The sequence below is a fragment of the Acomys russatus genome, chromosome 2 (assembly GCF_903995435.1).
Source record: "Acomys russatus chromosome 2, mAcoRus1.1, whole genome shotgun sequence".
Taxonomy (NCBI): Eukaryota; Metazoa; Chordata; class Mammalia; order Rodentia; family Muridae; genus Acomys; species Acomys russatus.
The window spans coordinates 91,169,889-91,192,659 of record NC_067138.1 but is presented as its reverse complement, the minus strand read 5'-3'; the positions used below and the strand labels follow the sequence as shown (position 1 = coordinate 91,192,659).

General features: G+C 39.6%; 1 protein-coding gene across 2 annotated transcripts in view; it reads right to left on the bottom strand.

Annotated features, from left to right (window-relative positions):
• The window catches only part of Cntln (centlein), a 273,121-nt gene that overhangs the window by 170,958 nt on the left and 79,392 nt on the right, over positions 1–22,771 (bottom strand). For both annotated transcript variants that reach the window (XM_051163969.1, XM_051163971.1), the window contains exons 6-7: positions 16,789–16,922; positions 14,170–14,332 (exon numbers count right to left, since the gene is read on the bottom strand). In XM_051163969.1, coding sequence (XP_051019926.1) covers positions 14,170–14,332; positions 16,789–16,922 — 297 coding nt within the window. The remainder of the gene's footprint in view (positions 1–14,169; positions 14,333–16,788; positions 16,923–22,771) is intronic.

Here is a 22,771-nt window from a genome sequence, read left to right as displayed (position 1 = left end):
GAGCTGGAGCCTTCAACCCTGCATTCTAGATTCTAGGAAGGTATTCCGCCACGTGGAAAAAAATGTCTGGACACCAACCCAGCCATAAAACCTCCAACCTACAATCTGCCTTCAGTGAAAGATGTGCTGGGGCAGTGGTGGCACAGACCTTGTGGGAGTGGCCAAGCAATGTTTGGTCTAAGTTGAGGCCCACTTCAGGAGACGAAGCCCATGCTCAACACTGGGACAGATAGAAGCACAGCCAGACACTAAGCAGAGAAAGAGGCTCAAATGGACATCTCCATTGGGTCCCTCTCTTTGGAGCCCAGGGAACCTCATAAAAGAAGGAAAGGAATAACTGTAGGAGCCAGAGGGGATGGAGACTGGTGGAGAACATGGCAGCCTGAGTCAACCAAGCAGGTCTCACATGGGCTCACAAAGACTGTAATGTCAGGCACGAGGCCTGCACGGGTGTGCATATATGCCATGGCGTTTAGCTTAGTGTATTTTGGGACTCCTAACAGTTGGAACAAGTCTGTCTCAGACTTGTTTTTTTCCCTGCTCTGGGGACCCTTTTCCTCCTACTAGGTTGCCTTGTCCAGCTCCATATGAGGGCTTCTGCCTTGTCTTACTCTATCTTGTTTTGTCCTGTTTGGCTATCATGTCTTCGAGTCCTGGTCTTTTCTGAAGCGATACAGAGAGGAAGTAGATCTTAGGGACAGGGGAGATGACAGGGGAACCGAGAGGAGTGGCAAGAGAGGAAACTGTGCTCAGGATGTATTGTATAAGAGAAGATTCTATTTTCAATAATTGTTTAAGCGTATCTTTTTTTCCAATGTGCTTTTTGATGATGAAACATCAGGGCAATAGAGTGTTTATTTGTACAGAAGATATTGCAAGAAGTTTAAGTATTCCAGCTTTTGGGAAGGATGCTTACCTTATTCTCTATGCACAGGTAAATACCCAAAACTATTCCTAAGTGAGTAAATTACTTAATATAATAAATTCACTCATCTGTATTGGTTGTGCCATTCTGAGTTAGTTAAATGTTTCCACTATTAGTACTCAAAATTCCTTGCAGCTCTATTTAGAAGAACTTCTTCTTTTTTTCTTCCTTCCTTTCTTTATTTTGTAACTGGCTTCTTTATTTCTGCCAATGGTCTAAAAACCTAGATGGGACTAAATATTTTTGCAAGATTCTGGCATAAAAAAATATATGGAGGAGATCCAAGATGGCGGCGAGCAGTGTGGACCATGTTTGGAGGCTCCAGTGCACAATTCAAAGAATTGCACAGATTTCTGAGCCAGGAACACCGAGATCTCCAAACCATGGCAGCGGGAGTGCTCCATGGTTCGGAGGGACCAGGGTGCAGAGGACCTGCTTGCCCCTGCACACGGGAGGAGCGCAGATTTTCTTGGATCGGAGCAGCAGCGGCAGAGGCAGCAGCACCAACAGCGGCACCAGTGGCACCAGCGTCAGCAGCGGCGGTGGCTGAGGTTTGCAGCTCAGAGCCTTCCGGTGGAGGCGATTGGTGTGGTGGTCAATGGGAGTTGCTGTGGGAGAGGGGACTCTGGGCAGGATTTGGGTCACGTGGTGCCTTGGGACCCAGACTGGACTTGGCGGACAGTTCGGCCCCAGAGTCCTGGGTTTAGCTCAGTGCACAGTGCCGTGGAGACGCTGGCTCATCTCAGCAAGCAATTCTGCCCGAGGCACTAGCTCAGCGCAGCCACAGCTCCCCTGCTGTGACGAAGGCTGGGCGGAGCGCTCAGTTCCACTAGCAGCACTAGCTCAGTGCAGCCGCAGTTCTCCTACTGTGACGCAGGCTTTGCGGAGCGCTCAGTTCCACCGGAGGCGCTAGCTCGGCTCAGCAAGCAGTTCTGACAAAGACACTAGCTCAGCTCAATGGGAAGTTCTGGGGCACTGACGCAGGCTGAAGTAAGCACACAGATTCAGCCCAGAGGCCCTAGCTGGACTTGCCGGGAAGATTGGGCCCAGAGACTCTAGCTGAGCTGTGCACACAGGATCAGCGGCCCTAAGACTCTGGCTGGACTATCCACGCAGTTTAGGCCTGGAGTCCCGGGCTGAACTCAGCGCGCAGTGTGAGTCCAGAGTCCCTGGCTGAGCTTGGTGCACAATTCTGCCCCGGAAATACGGGTGGAGCTCGGTGTGCAGTTTGGGGCCAGAGTCCCTAACTGTGCATGGCAGATATATTGGGCCCAGTGACTCTAGCTGAGCTTTAGGCACAGTCCTGGCTGTAAGACTCTGGCTGGACACAGTGTGCAGTTTGAATTCAGATTCCTGGCTGAGCTTGGTGGACGGTTCGGGCCCTGAGTCAATAACTGACCACAGCACACACTATGAGCCAAAAGCCCCTAGCTGAGCTTGGAGCGCAGTCCCAGCCCAAAAATTCTGGCTGAACCCTGTGTGCATTTTGGGCCCAGAATCCCTAGCTGTGCTCAGCAGACAGTTCAGGCCCTGAGAATCTAGCTGAGCTTGGCGCGTGGTTCAGGCACTGTGTCCCTGGCTGGACGTGGCAGGGGACACAGAAGGCTGTGGATACCTTGGCCTGACCCAACGCGCATTCAGAGACCCAGAACGACTGCAGAACCCACAGCACAGGGGAGCTGAGGATCACTGGCTGTGAGAGTCCAGAACAACAGGGCTAACCTCCTACCATCCACACCAGTGAAACATCAGAGCTAACAGCCTAGGGAAATCGTGAGAAAACAAGTGAATCTATCATCAGCCTCCCTCCATCCAACTCTGGAAGTTACCCAACAAAAACAAAGAAGACAAGATGTCTAAACGACAGCGTAGAAGCATACCCAAAAAACCCCAAAACAACATGGCGTCTCCAGTTTCCAGCTATCCCAATGAAAACAACCCAGAGAACTCAAATACAATGGAAATACAAGAAAATGACCTCAAATCCTTACTAATGAGGATGATAATGGAGGAACAAATAAAAGTCGTAATCAAATGCAGGAAGACGCAGCCAAACAGGTGAGAGACATAAAAGAAGCACATAGAGTGGAACTGGAAAAATTTCAGGAAAATGCAAACAACCCGATGAAATAAATAAATAAAATGGTTCAAGCTCTGAAGACCTATAAAGAGGCAATGGAAGAAATTCAGGAATATACAAACAATCAGATGAAAGAAATCAAAAAATCAGTCCAAGATCTGAAAATAAAAATGGATTCAATGATAAACACACAGACAGAAGAAAAACGAGAACGTGAGACCTCAGAGAAGGCAAGCAATACAGAGGTGAGCTTTTCTAACAGAATCCAAGAGATGGAAGGCAAATCTCAGGTCTAGAAGATACAATCACAGATCTTGAAGCAACCATTAAAGAAAATGCCAAATCTGGAAAACTCCTGACACAAAGCATCCAAGAAATTAAGGACACCATGAAAAGAAAAAATCTGAGGATAATAGGCATTGGAGAAAGAGAAGATAAAAGACTCCAAGACCCAGAAACTATTGTCAACAAAATCGTAGAAGAAAATCTCCCCAATCTAAAGAAAGAGATGCCTATAAACATACAAGAGGCCTACAGAACACCAAATAGAATTGACCAGAAAAGAAAAACTGCCTGTCACACAATAATAAAAACAGAAAACATACAGAACAAAGAAAAAATATTAAAAGCTGCAAGGGAAAGGAGACAAATAACATTTAATGGCAAACCTATCAGAATTACACCCGACTTCTCAGCAGAGACCATAAAAGCGAGAAGGGCCTGGACAGAGACCCTGCAAACCATAAGAGACCACAGATGCCAGGCCAGACTACTTTACCCAGCAAAACTATCAATAACCATTGATGGAGAAAACAAAATATTCCATGACAAGAACCAATTCAAACAGTACCTATCCACAAATCCAGCTTTACAGAAGGTACTAGAAGGAAAACTCCATCCCAAAGGGTCAAGTTACAACCAAAACTATCCCATGGTAAAAACACACCTACACAAACGCTCAACTGGACCAACATCAAAATTAAGACTCTTAACAGTCACTGGTCATTAATATCTCTCAACATCAATGGTCTCAATTCTCCAATAAAAAGACACAGACTAACTGAATGGGTGCATAAACAAGATCCAACATTCTTCTGCATTCAAGAAACACATCTCATCGATAACGATAGGATTACCTCAGGGTAAAAGGTTGGAAAAAATATTCCAAGCAAATGGTCACAAGAAGCAAGCAGGCGTAGCCATTTTAATATCGAACAAAATAGACTTTCAACCAAAATTAATCAAAAGGGATGAGGAAGGACACTTCATACTCATCAACGGTAAAGTCAACCAAGATGACATCACAGTTCTGAACATCTATGCTCCCAATACAAGGGCACCCACATTTGTAAAAGATCTCCTAAAAAAGCTTAAACCACACATCGATCCCCACACAATAATAGTAGGAGACTTCAACACCCTACTCTCACTGAAGGATAAGTCATTGAAACAGAAACTAAACCGAGAAATAACATCATTAACCAATGCCATGGGTCAAATGGATCTAACAGATATCTATAGAACCTTTCACCCAAACAAAAAAGAATATACCTTCTTCTCTGTACCCCATGGAACCTTCTCCAAAATTGATCACATCGTAGGTCACAAATCAAGCCTCAATAGATACAAGAGGATTGAAATAATGCCTTGGATCCTATCAGATCACCATGCTCTTAGGCTGCAATTAACAACAACAGAAATAACAAAAAGCCTACACGTACGTGGAAACTAAACAACTCTCTGCTAAATGACACCTGGATCAGGGAAGAAATAAAGAAAGAAATCAAGGAGTTTCTGAAATTCAATGAAAATGAAAAAAAAACATACCCAAATTTGTGGGATACATTGAAAGCAGTGCTAAGAGGAAAATTCATAGCACTAAGTGCCTTTAAAAAGAAATTGGAAACATCGCACATAAGCATCTTAACAACACAACTGGAAGCCCTAGAAAAAAAAGAAGCAGAAACACGCAAGAGGAGTAGACGCCTGGAAATAATCAAACTCAGGGCTGAAATTAACAAATTAGAAACTAAGAAAACAGTCCAAAGAATCAACAAAACCAAAAGCTGGTTCTTTGAAAAAATCAACAAGATAGACAGACCATTAGCCAAACTAAATAAAAGGCAGAGAGACAGTATTGAAACCAACAAAATCAGAAATGAAAAGGGAGACATAACAACAGACACTGAAGAAATTCAAAGAATCATAAGATCCTACTTTGAAGGCATATACGCCACAAAATTTGAAAATCTAAGAGAAATGGATGATTTTCTTGATCAATTTCACTTGCCAAAGTTGAATGAAGAACAGATAAACAAGCTAAATAGTCCCATCTCCCCTACAGAAATAGAAGCAATCATCGATGGTCTCCCAACCAAAAAAAGCCCAGGGCCAGATGGTTTCAGTGCAGAATTCTACCAGACCTTCAAGTGCGAGCTAATACCGATACTCTTCAAGCTACTCCAAAAGATAGAAATGGATGGAAAATTACCAAATTCATTCTATGAGGCCATAGTCTCATTGATACCTAAACCCCAGAAAGACTCAACAAAGAAAGAGAATTTCAGACCAATTTCTCTTATGAACATCGATGCAAAAATACTAAATAAAATACTTGCAAAATGAATACAGGAACACATCAAAGATATCATTCATCATGACCAAGTAGGCTTCATTCCAGGCATGCAGGGATGGTTTAATATACGGAAATCCATCAATGTAATCCACCATATAAACAAACTGAAAATAAAAAACCACATGATCATCTCCTTGGATGCAGAGAAAGCATTTGATAAAATTCAACACCCATTCATGTTTAAAGTTTTAGAGAGATCGGGGATACAAGGCACTTTCCTCAACATAATAAAGGCTATATACAGCAAGCCAATAGCCAAAATCAAAGTAAATGGTGAGATACTCAAGGAAATTCCTCTAAAATCGGGAACAAGGCAAGGCTGCCCACTCTCTCCATATCTCTTCAATATAGTACTCGAAGTTCTAGCCAGAGCAATAAGACAACAAAAGGAGATCAACGGTATCCAAATGGGAAAGGAGGAAGTCAAATTATCCCTATTTGCAGATGATATGATAGTGTACGTAAGTGACCCTCAAAATTCCACCAGAGAACTCCTAAAGCTGATAAACACCTTCAGCAAATTGGCTGGATACAAAATTAACTCAAAAAAGTCTGTAGCCTTCCTATACACAAATGACAAGCTTGCAGAGGAAGAAATTAGGAAAACCACACCCTTCACATTAGCCACAAGCAATATAAAATATCCAGGAGTTACCCTAACAAAGCAAGTGAAGGACTTGTATGAAAAAAATTTCAAAACTCTGAAGAAAGAGATTGAAGATGACCTGAGAAGATGGCATGATCTTCCTTGCTCATGGATCGGGAGAATTAACATAGTAAAAATGGCCATCCTACCTAAAGCAATCTACAGATTCAATGCCATCCCTATCAAAATAACTACACAATTTTTTAAAGACATTGAAAGTTCAATTCTGAACTTCATATGGAAAAACAAAAAACCCAGAATAGGTAAAACAATCTTGTACAATAAAAGGTGCTCCGGAGGAATCTCCATACCTGATTTCAAACTGTACTATAAAGCAATAGTAATTAAAACAGCTTGGTACTGGCACTGAAACAGGCTGGTTGATCAGTGGAATCGAATCGAAGACCCAGAGATGAATCCACACACATATGGTCACTTGATTTTTGACAAAGAAGCCAAATCCATTCAATGGAAAAAGGATAGCATCTTCAACAAATGGTGCTGGTCTAACTGGAGGTCTATGTGTAAAAAAATGAAACTGGACCCATATTTGTCACCTTGCACAAAACTCAAATCCATGTGGATTAAAGACCTCAACAAAAAACCAGAGACACTAAGCCACTTAGAGGAAAAAGTGGCAAAGAGCCTGGACCATATTGGCACAGGAGACAACTTCCTGAACAGAACACCAACGGCCCAGGCCTTAATGTCAACTATTAATAAATGGTACCTCATGAGGCTGAGAAGCTTCTGTAAGGCAGGAGACACTGTCAAGAGAACAAAGCGACAGCCTACAGACTGGGAAAAAATCTTCACCAACCCTACATCTGACAAAGGTCTAATATCCAAAATATATAAAGAACTCAAGAAATTAAACACTACAAAACCGAATAACCCAATTGAGAAATGGGGCTTGGAACTAAACAGAGAATTCTCAACAGAGGAATATCAAATGGCTGAGAAACACTTAAAGAAATGCTCAACCTCCTTAGTCATCAGGGAAATGCAAATCAAAACAACTCTGAGATTCCATCTTACACCCATCAGAATGGCTAAGATCAAAAACTCAAGCGACACCACATGCTGGCGAGGATGTGGGGAGAGAGGAACACTCCTTCATTGCTGGTGGGAATGCAAACTAGTACAGCCACTTTGGAAATCTATCTGGTGCTATCTCAGAAAACTGGGAATAGGTCTTCCTCAAGACCCAGCTATTCCACTCCTTGGAATGTACCCAGAAGATGCTCCAGCACACAATAAGAAAATTTGCTCAACCATATTCATAGCATCCTTATTCATAATAGCCAGAACATAGAAACAGCCTAAGTGTCCCTCAGTAGAAGAGTGGATAAAGAAACTGTGGTACATATACACTATGGAATACTACTCAGCTATTAAAAACAAGGAATTCCCGAAATTTGTGGATAAATGGATTGAGCTAGAAATGATCATAATGAGTGAGTTAACCCAGAAGCAGAAAGACTCAAATGGTATAGACTCACTTATATCTGCATAGTAGCCCAAGGGGCATGTCCCACGAAAGCCTTCACTTACCAGGAAACTGGGACAGAGGGGAGGACATCCTACAGGGACTCTAAATGAGAGATGCATGGGAGAATAGCAAAAGAAAAGGATACAGAGGGTCCTAGAAATCTACAAGTAGAACAATATGATAGGCAGATTTGGGCCCAGGGGTCCTGCTCAAACTAAGGCACCAGCCAAGGACAATACAGGAGGTAAACTTTAAACCCCTTCCGAGATCTAGCCAATGGTCAGAATATTCTCCACAGTTGAGTGGAGAGTGGGATATGACTTTCTCACGTACTATGGTGCCTCACATTTGACCATGTCCCCTGGAGGGGGAGACCTGGTGGCACTCAGAGGAAGGACAGCAGGTTGCCAAGAAGAGACTTGATACCCTATGAGAATATATAGGGGGAGGTAATTTCCCTCAGGAACAGTCATAGGGGAGGGGAATAATGGGAAAATAAGGGGGGGGGGGCGAGGAATGGGAGGATACAAGGGATGGGATAAACATTGAGATGTAACAAGAATAAATTAATAAAAAAAAAGAACAAAAATACTTTGCTTGAGAAAAACAATTAGCTGACTTTTATATAAATTAAGTCATTTATTTGTTCGTTTTAAAAGCATACGATACAAAGTTAACAACTGCTTTCAGGGCAGAAATAAAGAGAAGATAGTAGCTGACTTCAAGGAGGTCTTGAGCAGCTGAGGCAGGCACACACGGAGACAATTACTCTGATTAAAAGAAATAAATGGATCTCAAATTAAAAAAAAAAAAAAAAAGAAAGAAAGAAACACACCTCAACCACAAGGACAGACATTGCCTCAGAATAAAAGGTTGGGGAAAAATATTCCAAGCAAATGGTCACAAGAAGCAAGCTGGGGTAGCCATTCTAATATCTAATAAAATAGACTTTCAACCAAAATTAATCAAACGAGATGAGGGTGGTCACTTCGTACTCGTCAAAGGTAAAGTCAACCAAGAAGACATCACAATTTTGAACATCTATGCTCCGAATACAAGGGCTCCCACATTTGTAAAAGAGTTATTAACAAAGCTTGCCGCACTCATTGATACCCACACATTAATAGTGGGAGAATTCAACACCCCTCTTTCACTCAAGGATAGGTCTTTGAATAAAAAAATAAGCTGGGAAATAACCTCATTAACCAATGTCATGAATCAAATGGATCTAACAGATATCTACAGAACTTTCCACCCAAATGCAAAGGATTATACCTTTTTCTCAGCACCCCATGGAACGTTCTCTAAAATTGATCACATAATTGGTCATGAAGCAAACCTCAATAGATACAAGAAGACTGAAATAATACCTTGTATCTTATCAGATCACCATGGTCTAAGGCTGGACTTCAACAACAACAGAAATAACAAAAAGCATACTAACACGTGGAAACTAAACAACTTTCTATTTAATGACACATGGGTCACAGAAGAAATAAGGAAAGAAATAAAAGACTTCCTGAAATTCAATGAAAATGATGGAACAACATACCCAAATTTGTGGGGCACACTGAAAGCAGTGCTAAGAGGAAAATTCATAGCACTATCCGCCTTCAAAAAAAAAAAGGAATCATCCCACATAAACAACCTAACAACACATCTGGAAGCTCTAGAAAAAAAAGAAGCAGAAACACCCAAGAGGAGTAGACGCCTAGAAATAATCTAACTCAGGGCTGAAATCAATAAATTAGAAACAAAGAGAACAATCCAAAGAATCAACAAAACCAAGAGCTAGTTATTTGAGAAAATTAACAAGATAGACAAACCGTTAGCCAATCTAACTAAAAGACAGAGAAACACTATCCAAATTAACAAAATCAGAAATGAAAAGGGAGACATAACAACAGACACCGAAGAAATACAAAGAATCGTAAGAACCTACTTTAAAGGCATTTATGCCACAAAATTCGAAAATTTAACGGAAATGGACAAATTTCTCGACCGATTCCATTTGCCGAAATTGAACCAAGTCCAGATAAACAAATTAAATAGCCCTATTTCTCCTATAGAAATAGAAGCAACCATTGATAGTCTCCCAACCAAAAAAAGCCCAGGGCCAGTTGGTTTCAGTGCAGAATTCTACCAGACCTTCAAAGAAGAACTAATACCAATACTATTCAAGCTATTCCAAAAGATAGAAATGGACGGAATATTACCAAATTCCTTCTATGAGGCCACAGTCACATTGATACCTAAACCTCACAAAATCCAACAAAAAAAGAGAATTTCAGACCAATTTCTCTTATGAACATTGATGCAAAAATACTCAACAAAATTCTCGCAAAGCGAATACAACAGCATATCAAAGACATCATTCACCATGACCAGGTAGGCTTCATTCCAGGCATGCAGGGATGGTTTAACATACGGAAATCCATCAATGTAATCCACCATATAAACAAACTGAAAGAGAAAAACCACATGATCATCTCTTTAGATGCAGAAAAAGCATTTGACAAAATCCAACACCCATTTATGTTCAAAGTTCTGGAGAGATCGGGAATACAAGGCACTTATCTAAACATAATAAAGGCCATATACAGCAAACCAACAGCCAGCATTAAATTAAATGGAGAGATACTCAAGGAAATTCCTCTAAAATCGGGAACCAGACAAGGCTGCCCCCTGTCCCCTTATCTCTTCAATATAGTTCTTGAAGTTCTAGCCAGAGCAATAAGACATCAAAAGATCAAGGGGATCCAAATGGGAAAGGAAGAAGTCAAATTATCCTTATTTGCAGATGATATGATAGTGTATATAAGTGACCCGCAAAATTCCACCAGAGAACTCCTACAGCTAATAAACACCTTCAGCAAATTGGCAGGATAGATACAAAATAAACTCAAAAAAGTCAGTAGCTTTCCTGTATACAAATGACAAACAGGCAAAGGAAGAAATTAGGAAAACTACTCCCTTCACAATAGCCACAAACAATATAAAATAGCTAGGAGTAACTCTAACCAAGCAAGTGAAGGACTTATTCAAAAAAAAACTTCAAACCTCTGAAGAAAGAGATTGAAGATGACATGAGAAGATGGAGGGATTTACCTTGTTCGTGGATCGGGAGAATCAACATAGTAAAAATGACTATCTTACCAAAAGCAATTTACAGATTCAACGCAATCCCTATCAAAATACCTACAAAATACTTTGAAGATATTGAAAGATCAATTCTCAAATTCATATGGAGAAATAAAAAACCCAGAATAGCAAAAACAATCCTATACAACAAAAGATCCTCTGGAGGAATCTCCATACCTGATCTCAAGCTGTACTACAGAGCAACAGTAATTAAAACAGCATGGTACTGGCAAAGCAATAGACTGGTGGATCAATGGAATCGAATCAAAGACCCAGAGATGAATCCACACACATTTGCTCACTTGATTTTTGACAAAGAAGCCAAATCTATTCAATGGAAAAATGATAGCATCTTCAACAAATGGTGCTGGTCTAACTGGATGTCTACATGTAGAAAAATGCAATTAGACCCTTATTTGTCACCATGCACAAAACTCAAGTCCAAGTGGATTAAAGACCTCAACTTAAAACCACAGACATTAATTCAGTTAGAGGAAAAAGTGGGGAAGAGCCTGGGACACATAGGCACAGGAAATAACTTCCTGAACAGTACACCAACAACAGCCCAGGCCTTAATGTCGACAATTAATAAATGGGACCTCATGAGGCTGAGAAGCTTCTGTAAGGCAGGAGACACTGTCAAGAGAACAAAGCGACAGCCTACAGACTAGGAAAAGATCTTCACCAACCCTTCATCTGACAAAGGTCTAATATCCAAAATATATAAAGAACTCAAGAAATTAAACACCACAAAACCAAACAACCCAATTGCGAAATGGGGCTTGGAACTTAACAGAGAATTCTGAACAGAGGAATATCAAATGGCTGAGAAACACTTTAAGAAATGCTTGTCCTCGTTAGTTATCAGAGAAATGCAAATCAAAACGACACTGAGATTCCATCTTACACCCATCAGAATGGCTAAGATCAAAAACTCAAATGACACCACATGTTGGCGAGGATGTGGAGAGAGAGGAACACTCCTTCATTGTTGGTGGGAATGCAAACTAGTACAACCACTTTGGAAAGCTATCTGGCGCTTTCTCAGAAAAATGGGAATAGGGCTTCCTCAAGACCCAGCCATCTCACTCCTTGGAATATACCCAGAAAATGCCCTACCACATAACAGGGACATATGCTCAACCATGTTCATAGCTGCTCTATACATAATAGCCAGAACATGGAAACAGCCTAAGTGTCCCTCAGTAGAAGAATGGACTAAGAAACTGTGGTATATTTACACGATGGAATACTACTCAGCTATTAAAAACGAGGAATTCCCAAAATTTGTGGACAAATGGATTGATTTAGAAATAATCATAATGAGTGAGTTCACCCAGAAGCAAAAAGAGACAAACGGTATATACTCACTTATATCAAAACACTAGTCCAAGGGATACGTACCATGAAAATCTTTACTTACCAAGAAAGTGGGTCAGAGGAGAGGATATCCGATTGAGACTTTAGGCAAGAGTAGCATGGAAGAAAGAGGAAATAGTAGGACCCACAGGGTCCTGGAAACCTACAAGAAGAACTTTATGACAGGCAGATCTGGGTCCTGGGGTCCTCCTCAAACTAAGGCACCAGCCAAGGAGAATATAGGCAGTAAGCTTAGAACCCCTACCAAGACCTAGCCGACGAACATGATACTCTCCACCGTTGAGTGGAGAGTGAGATCTGACTCTCACACGAACTCTGGTGCCCCTTTTCTGACCATGTCCCCCGGATGGGGAGACCTGGTGGCACTCAGAGGAAGGATAGCTAGTTACCAAGAAGAGACTTGATATTCTGAGAGCATATATAGGGGGAGGAGGTCTCCCTCAGTCACAGACATAGGGGAGGGGAGAAGGGGAGAAATGGGAGGGAGGGAAGAATGGGAGGAAACAGGGGAAGGGCTAACAATCGAGATGTAATATGAATAAAATTAAAAAAATAAAAGGAAAAAAATATATTGTATGAAAAATTAACAATAAAAATTTGTAATTGTCAAAAGCAATGAGCTCCCACTGTGACAGCAATGATCCCAGGTCCTGTGACAAGGAACATGCCCCGCTGCCTGTGTATTACTGTGAAGGCTGAGAGCTGTAACTCTGTGGCCAGAGGTTCCTCTGATCTGAAGCACCATCCCTGCCATGTGTGGGTTGCTTCCAAGCAGGTCTTGGAACTCTGAGGCCAGGTCTGGCAGAGCACTGGATTGCCGAGCTTCCTCCCTCCGCTGAGCAAGCTTACTGAGAAGGGTCTGAAAGCGCTGAAATCACAGGAAGAATGTCTGCTTCCCTAGGCTCTCCTCATCCAATGCATAACTCAGTTTCTGTTTGCTGACCTGTGCTCCCTACTGCATTTTGGGAACATTGTGAACCTGGATATTTGCTATTATTAGAAATACAAACCTAGGGGACTCTAGAGTAACTAGGAACCTGGTGGACCCAGAAAAAGCTCTTGGTACCAGCACTGACTCCCAGCAAAGAGCCAGAAGCCTCTCAACAACTGCAGCCCAAAGCTGCCAACATGCACAGGCCCTTCACCCTAGGCCACCTGCACACAGCATCAGCTATTGCACCTGTTAATGAACGTCCACAGACTCTGGCTGACACCTGCTGCCCCACAACTGTGAGTTATAAAAACAAACAGAGGCACCTTTAACCTCCTTCAGCTTTACAGTCTCAGCTATCAAAGAGGAGTATTACTCTCATGACGTTAATTATATAAACAACTTAGTCCATTGTACAAAACAAAAGGCTCAATACAGGTGCTTCTTTAATAGCAGAATGAATGATGTTCAGTCAGTTAGCATAACTAAAGAGCCGAATAAGCTTTGCTGTGGGCTCCTGAAACAACAAGAGAAAAGTGACTAATAAGAAGAAACTCAAAAAGAAAAAGAAAAATACTTGAAAATGAATAACCTTGAAGACAACATCAGTGTTCCAGTTTGTGTCTATGCACATTTGTGAATAAAACAATTCATATTTTATATGAAGTCTGCCTTAGGTCACTAGGATCATACTTGATCCAATTATTTTACATAATAAAACTGCTATTATATTAGTATGTTTCACAGAACTAGTAAAAGTTCCAATTTACAAATTGTTTTTATATCTGTATTTTTAACTTACCATGGAAAACTCACAAAAAAATAATTAACAAGTTAAACTGTGTAAAAGAGAATAATACAAAATTTCTAAAAACTTGAAATCTGTTTTCCTAAGTCATACATGTAACTTCAAGTCTTTACAACAAAACAACAGCATACTTTTTGGTATGATATGCTTTCAGCTGTGTGAACATCTTCCTGGTTCATCAGTACTTTCTGTGCGTCCATGTTGAGGAGCTGGAGCTCCTGGATCAGCTCTGCTTGCTGTGTTGTGTGTGCGCTGTTCTGCTTGTACAGATTCTGCAGCTCCTGCAATTCTTTCCTGTGCAAAGCAAGCAATAAATAGGGAGAAGCATGAATAAAGATCACCCCAGTTAAATAATTGTGCTCATCTACGAATATAGATTGGCTTCCTATTTTCATCTATTATTTTTTATTGCAGGCAAACTTATTAATACATGAAATAATATATAAAGTATTTAATATTTATCACATACACCTAGAAAGTATCGACAGAACTACTATGGCTTTCAAAGGCAAATACTTATCAATTTTCTTTTATAGCTTGGTTGAAATAAAAATTCTGGATATAGTGTCACAGAAACACCTCCTTATTGAAATTAAGTTAAAAATTCAGTTCCAAAAACTGATAAGCAATGGTCTTTACTAGAGTCATCAGTTAAGTTTTAAATATAGGATAAGTTAAGCCTCCATTTTAAATAATAAAGAACTTGTGAAAAAATACCAAAATAGGAAAATAGTTTATAAACCATCAGGTAACTCTGGAGATGATGTGTAGGATGGCGAGGCAACAAGTTAGAAGGAAGGAAAACAATACAAGCGGCCCCAGGCCTCGCAAAAGCCCAGGTGGACACTGGTAAAGTGGGAAGACAAATGGCCTCGTAGAGGACTCATGACACTAAGGATCCAGGAGAACAATTCCTCAGGGTAGAGACTTGCAGATTCCTGTGGTAGGAAATCTTGTGTGACATAAACCATATAAAAATGAGAAATTATTTGGGTATTCTATTTTGAGAGAAAGAATATTTATAGAGACATTACTTCAGGCTCCATTATTTAGTTGGTTAAAACACCTGGCTTATATAGAGGCACATATCAGAAAAATACATTTTATTCTATATGTTTTGGAGATTGCATTTTAAGTGGCAAATTTTTCTGATCTATAGCTTCAAACTGGTGATTCATATACATGAAAAGATTTCAAAATAAGGAAATACGTAAAAAGTTGTTGAAGACTGATGAAACTTAATATAGAGAAAATAAGCTCGGATTTTTAGACACTTAAGGCAAGAATGCTCTCAGTCAGATTTATAAACTCTGCACCACACAGATGCACACATGTGCACAGCCCATCTTCCTGTGAATACTAAAAGTGGAAACGTGTAAAAATAATAGCCTCTAGGAAATATGATAAAGATACACAGTAGACTGTGCTGTTTTCTGCTATTAAGTAAGAAATGTTAGCAAAGGAAATAAACAACAGTATGCCCATCGAGGACAGTGAGAGCCTGTTGGCCAGGAGAGCTACGTCAATAAACGCTGCATGTGGAGAGGGCATCCTCAAGTTAAACTGTAACGGGAACAAGTAAAAACAAAATCTTATTTATCCTCCAATATTCAAATGTGTCATCTATATTTTAATAAGAGAGCAAGAATTGATGTACAGAAAGTGATTTATATTAAGTTTCAAAATACATGTGTCTTCAGTCATAATAAACACAGTCACACAATATATAAAAGGGTGACACTCACATTACTATGAGACACTTGAGGAGTGAATTTCAATGCCAAGCATAGTGCATTTTGCCCTACCTCATATACAATTTTACAACCATAATGTTAGTAAGCATGAAGTAACCTAGTGGAGGGGTACTATCACACACACACACACACACACACACAGTCACACACAATCAATCACTCTCTCTTCCTCTCTGGCTAAATAAAAAAATAAATAAAAAATAAGGAAAAGTACTTATGGGCCACTTGGAAGGAATAAATGCCTTGACCTATCTTTATATGAAATCAAAGAAAGGAAAACAAACAGGACTTACTAAAAATATATGAGTTTGTGTTAGTCTGATTGTGAAATGTTCCTCATAAACTCATGTGCTAAAACAGTTGTTCCCTACCTGGAGGCACTATTTTGTGAGGTTACAGAACATTCTAGACATGGGGCCTAGCTGCAGACATGGAGCCATAGGGGTAGAGGGATAACAGGTTATACCCCGGTATAAAAGGTCGATTCTAGCATTCTCTCTGCTTCCCAGTCAGCAATAGCGACGTGAGCAAAGCACCTCATACTGCAGCTACCATGGACAAGAGCTGCTCACTCTTAAGTGTCATCACGGAGGCCACTGTTCCGTCACCTCTGTGAAACTGTGCATGAAAATAAATTTTTCTTCCTCAGAGTTATTTCTGTCAGACATTTTGACAAAGAGATAAGAAAAATAAGTGATTTTTTCAAATTAAGTTTTTCAAATTAAGAAAAATTCAGTGTGCATAGTCAGATGAAAAGCACAGGAAACAATGAGTGAACCCCTGTTCTTGTTTAAAACTAAGTCATGAATTGTCACTCACGTGGAGCCCCTCGCTCCCCCAACTGGTGCAAGCTTAGTGCACATAGTTCCAGAGTTTCATTGCACGAACATATGTACCAATGGAACTCATACTGTTATCATTTGGAAGTATTAACAATAAACATAAATGGTCATACTAACTGATATTATAATGAAATTGAAAACTGAATATACTTGCCTGACCAATGTAATATCCATATCCTTCTGGAGAAGTTCAGTCTGTTTGTTATTCAGCTGTAGTGACAGGGCATTATATTTACTCTGTGATAATTCAATTTCTTTCTTTGCATCAATTAAGTTGTCTTCAAGGGCCTAAAATGAAAGCACTCGTATTACAACATAATAAGCATGAAGTATAAACAGAAGGTGATATTTATTTTATAAGATGCAGGAGAAAGCTAGCAATGTTCTTACCAAAACTATATTTAAATTTTTCATAGTAATAAAAATTTAGGATATTTAAATAGCAACTTTTAAAATAATTTCAAAATAAAAACGGGGAAAGGGCAACTTTGAAGAATTTTAGGTGAAAATGTTTTACAAAAAAGCAGTAACTTACACTAGTTATAGCATTATTTTCAGAAATATAAAAAGTCTTCATGGTATAAAAATCAAGAACTTGAAGGAAACTGTAAAAAGACTATTAATAAAGGTAAATAAATCACAGAATAAAATTATCTATTAAAATAAAAACAGCTGAATTACTTAAATGTTAAGAATAAAGGATAGTGATATATTTGGTTCTAGCACTACGGAGAAAACAAACTCATTTTTCAATATTTAAGACTGGGTTATGGTCTTTTTCTTGATGGTGTTAAACTTTCAACTAACATTCTTCAAAACTCATTCTTTCCTCTGAATAAGTCTCTAAGTCTTTCATTTTGAAACTACCTTAAAAATTGAAATGTATTTTAAATATAGGAAGTTAGTTTTAATTAGTATCGTGAATAAACATATGCCTAAATGGTGTGTGCTGATATTAACACCACTTATTCATTGTCCATAGCTGATCATCAGGCTTTAGGTTACGCACCACAAATTCCCATTTATTCACACACAAAAAAGGAGCGGCAAGTGCATACATACAATACTAGATAAAAAAGAAAAAAAAGAAGAAAGAAGAAATCAGGAAGGAAAATGGATAGGCCACAGAGGAAGAGGATGCAGGCCATCCATATGAGACTTGATAGGCTGAGGTCAGATGTTATGGGAGCAGGGCTCCTCTTTCTGAGGACTGGAGGAAGGAGGGAGAGGTCATGAGGGAGGGGGGTGGAGTCGGGGGGGTGATAAGGAAGGGGGCTACAATCAGGATGTAATGTGAACAAATTTTTTTTTTTTAATTTAAAGGCTCTATTTCCAAACTGGAGACCTTAGAACCTCAAAATTGTGCAAAAGGGACAAATGAACATCAGAGTAAAATAGGTTCCAGAAAAACATTCCTATGCAAAAACTCTTAGAAAATCTAATGTTCAAGAAAGAATAAAGGGCGAAGGATGCTGTTCAGTGTTACAGAATATGTTTGCCTAGTATGTTGGAGGGCCTGGGTTTGATTCACCAAAACTGTTATTCAAAATAGTATCAAGTGACCCCTAAGTTCTTATCTTGACAGTGATAAATTAGTGTATATCTCAACCTACATTAGAGAGGCTTCTTGTGCACTGGGCAGAGATTAGCACAGAGCTTCTCAACTGGCTGGTGTGCACAGAATAAGAGACCATGGATTGCTCATATCTAAATGGGCATCTATGTTACACCCCATTCCAAAAGGCTCAAGGATCATTGAGGCTGAGGAGGCAACAAAAGGCAGAAGTAGTAGATTCCTGCAGGGAAATGTGATTTGCTGACTACTGAAGGACCACTATTCAAGTGAACTCACAGCAGCTGTGACCAGCACAAGATCAGCACCAGATCAAGCCAGTCAAAACCGCAGCAGACAGAAAAGGTGTTCATGAAGTCCCACCTCTAGCTACTGGCAGGTGATGGCTTCTGTGGCAGTGAGAGTCATCTTTCTTTAGAGAAGCAGCCCCTAAGGGCTACCCACGCTCCAGCAGATGGCCCTATACTCAAGCACATACAGAAAGCAGTAAAAAGACTCCGTGGATTAAAAAAACAAAAAACAAACAAACAAATGATAGAATACATGAAGTTAGAAAGGAAAACAAGTGGCGGAGTATGAAGAACTTGGAGAGGAGAAAGTGGAGGTGGATTTGACCAAAACTCACCGTATGCATATAGGATATTCTTAATAACGTTGCTTTTTAAAGGAAATAAAGCTGACATGTGGGAAAAACCGAATTAAAGCCATGCAGGAAGACTGCAAATTCAGGATTGGTATGGGCAACTTCAAGGACATCTGTCTCAAAAAATAAAAAATTCTGAACATGAACCTGATTTGGACCTTTTGCCCAGTACAATCAAAGTCTTGGGTTCCATTCCCAGAACTGGAGGAAAGAAAGAATCAAGAAAGTGAACATTTGGACAAAAACACTATTTTTGAAAAACTGACATAACAAAGTAATTGAGAAACAACTTTGAAATAGATAACATGACCAAGAAATGAGGCAACTGTGCTACTATTGTTAAAAAATATATATATATAGCTGGTACTAAAATAGAAATAGAGAGACCAGCTGAAAGGCTACAGGATCCAACCAAACAAGTAACTTAAGAACTGCAGAATTTGAGCTGGAATATATTTAAAGACAAAAGTGACAAATATCTATCCAAAAGGTATCATAGGTTAGTAAGACAAGTAAGCATTGTGTAGCAATTTTGTCCAAAAGAGGGCTTCTCATTTTGGAAGGAACTATTTAAGATACAAGATGCTGTGAGGGGAGACAAACAGCAAGATGTTCTAAGGGGACGTGAAATATTCCATCCTGAAGGGAAGCTCATTAACTTAAGGAAGTAAATAATAAAAAAGTATCAGGAAGTTGCCAAAGTTTACTAGATTCACTAGCTGCCTCCCTCCTCCAGCATGTGATTTGTAAGGACTATTGAGCGATCCTTGCAGCTCAGATGACTCGAACAGGCTCAGATCCACTGAGATGCCTAGAAGAGATTTTTCATCCTACCACAGAGACACTTGATCAACCATGTTTATTTCTGCTCTATTCATACTGAATAGAAATTAAAGTCAACAGATATCCCTCAACATCTGTGATGAATGGATAAAGAAAATGTTACACATTTACAAAATGGAATTATTACTTAGCCATTAAAAAAAAAAAAAACTGAAATCATGAAATTCAAAGATAAACAGATGAACTTAGAAAGAAAAATCATCCTGAGGTAACCCAGATGCAGAGAGACAAAATGTTTTTGTTTATATGTGTATACTAGTTGTGACGTCTTGCAAAAGCCAGTAACAATCCACATAACCACAGTGGTAAGGCATAGAATAAGGGACTCCATGGAACAGATAGAATTCCCTTAGGAAGGGAAATAAAACAGTTATGGAAGGACAAAGGTGAAGGTGGGGCTGGAACTGGAGGACAAGCAGGGAGGTAAGGGGTGAAGGGGTACAAGAGAGGAAATACAAGGAGTTACAGCTAAAATTAGGGGCCATTTGAGGGGCAGTATGGATACCTAATGCAGTAGACACTTTCTAAAATATATACATACATGAAGGTGATCTAAATGAAATTGCCAAATAAGGAGAGAGACCGAGCCACAACTAGACATCGCTTGTCACCTAATGAAGCTTCTAGTAGCAGGGAAATGAGTTATATCTAATTAGGTTTATTGGCCAAAGAGGTCCCATGGGAACCCCCACACAATGCAGGCTGTTGCCAAAGGTTATACGTTGCTCTCCTCAAACTGACAGGTAAGGCCCTATTGCTGAAGACAATACTACACAACTCACGGTAGGCTGGATCCTACCTATAGTCTTCACCCCTATGGGCTAGCACTCTTGGCATCAAGCTAAAAAAATAAATAAATGTAAACATCAACCCAACCACAAGCCCTTAGATCTACAACACTGTCCTGCCTACAAGATATGCCAGTGCAATGGTGGCACAAAGCTTCTAGGAGTAACCAACCAACGTCTGATTTGACTTAAGGGCCATTCCATGAGATGGAAACTATTCCTGACCCTGCTCAGGTGACCAAGAACCCGAGGCTAGATAGCCCCAGGACCTATGGTAAAACCAAATACTGCTACTATTATACTAAAGACATGCAGTGGTAAAATGACTTACAATAATATTCTGTAATATACATAGATCAGTGCCTTGCTCAGCCATCATCAGAGAAGCTTCCTTCAGCAGCAGAAGGAAAAAAATTACGCTGACATCCAGAAAGATGAAGAGTGAGGGACTTAGGAACATTCAGCCCTAAATGAAAATGCCTCCCTCCCCTCAGAACTCAGGAAAACTTCTGAAGAGGAGATGGAAAGACTGTAAGAGACAGGGGATGGAAGACAGCCAGGAAACAAGAACTACTAAACACAATAGGACCAATACACATGTCCCAAGTAGGTGAATGAGTGGGTCTTTGATTCTAGTGCCTTATCTTAGGCATATATATATATACATACACACACACACACACACACACACACACATACATAAAAATAATGGGATTCCTATGTGTGTGAACAAATGTCTCTAACTCTCCATCTCTTTCCCATGCCTTTGCTTGTTTTGTCTTATTACTATGTGTTTGTTTTTATCATACGATATGATAACTATATTATATTATATCGTATTATATTGTATTATATTCCCTTTGAGATCTGTTTGTTTTCTAAGAGAGACAGAAGGGGGGGGTGGTTCTGGATATAAGGGGAAATGGGGAGGAACTATGAATAGTAGCAGCAGGAAAAAACTGTAATCAGAATACATTATATGAAAACATGGTTTCCTAGTTTTAATGTTGTGTGTTTGGCTGGAGGGGGGGAGAGAGGGTGTTTTGTCAGCAGTACTGACTGACACCAGAAGACAGCTCAGATCCCCTGAAACTGGAATTACAGTTGGTTGTGAGCACCACATGTGCTCTGGGACTTGAACACAGGTCTTTTGGAGGCTCTTAACTGCTAAACCATCGCTCCAGTGTTCCCCAAATCTATTTTCAATTAAAGAAAAAACACTACACACACACACACACACACACATACACACACACACACACACACACACACACACACACACACGCGCGCGCGCGCATCCCCAAACAACCCAATAACTTTTGAGGATAATTTCCCCTTTTGTCTGTGAAACAGTCTTAGGCAGCCCAGGTTGTGCAGCAGAGAATGGCCTTGAACTTCCACTCTCCTGACAGCACTTCTCAAATGCTGAGATCGGTAAACTGTGCTGGCCACTGAACCCACTGCTTTGCATGCTACACAAACACTCTAGAAACTAAACTATTTATACTCCAAGCATTGAACTGTTCAAATGCCAACCAAAAAGTAATACAAAAGACATTTATAAATTTGAACCAAAACTCAGTAAGCATCACAATTAATAGTAAGAATGTTTCTAAAATGAACAACAACTTTGCTTTATATTAAAGGCTGTTTAATGGTTTTAAACAATTCAAAAAAGAAGTAAGAAACAAGACATTAGATACATACATATTATATGTGAAATGATTCATTCATATTTGTTGTTAGTATATTACACACAAAAATACACAAAAATGTGTAAATATCTGAACTAATAGCCTTTTAACATTAGAATAAAAGTTAATTGTGCAAACATGAATGCTTTTCCACAGAACTCAATACTTATGATACTGACAATACAAGTTGGCAAGAAATAAATCTTATGACTTATGTGTAAAATCCTTATAAAGCATTATTGAATAAGATAAAATACTACCTAAATTAAGATGAACCACATTCATTAACTGAGAGAATCATTATTATAAACATAACAATCGTCTTTCTCACATACCAGTTGTCTCTCCATTATCTACAAATACAGGTATATAACCAATTGTGATTTTTTCACAGTGGGGTTGGTGCTCTGGAACTAAATGTCATATTGCCTATAACACAAAAATAACCCACAAATGCTGGTAACTCTTCCTATTTAAAATTTAAAATTCAATCCTAAAACAATGTTAATAGCATAGAACACAGAAACAAATAGACCTAGAAGCAGTCAAACCAGTATATATTAAAATTTGAGAGAGCATCTTATTTTTGAGGTAAC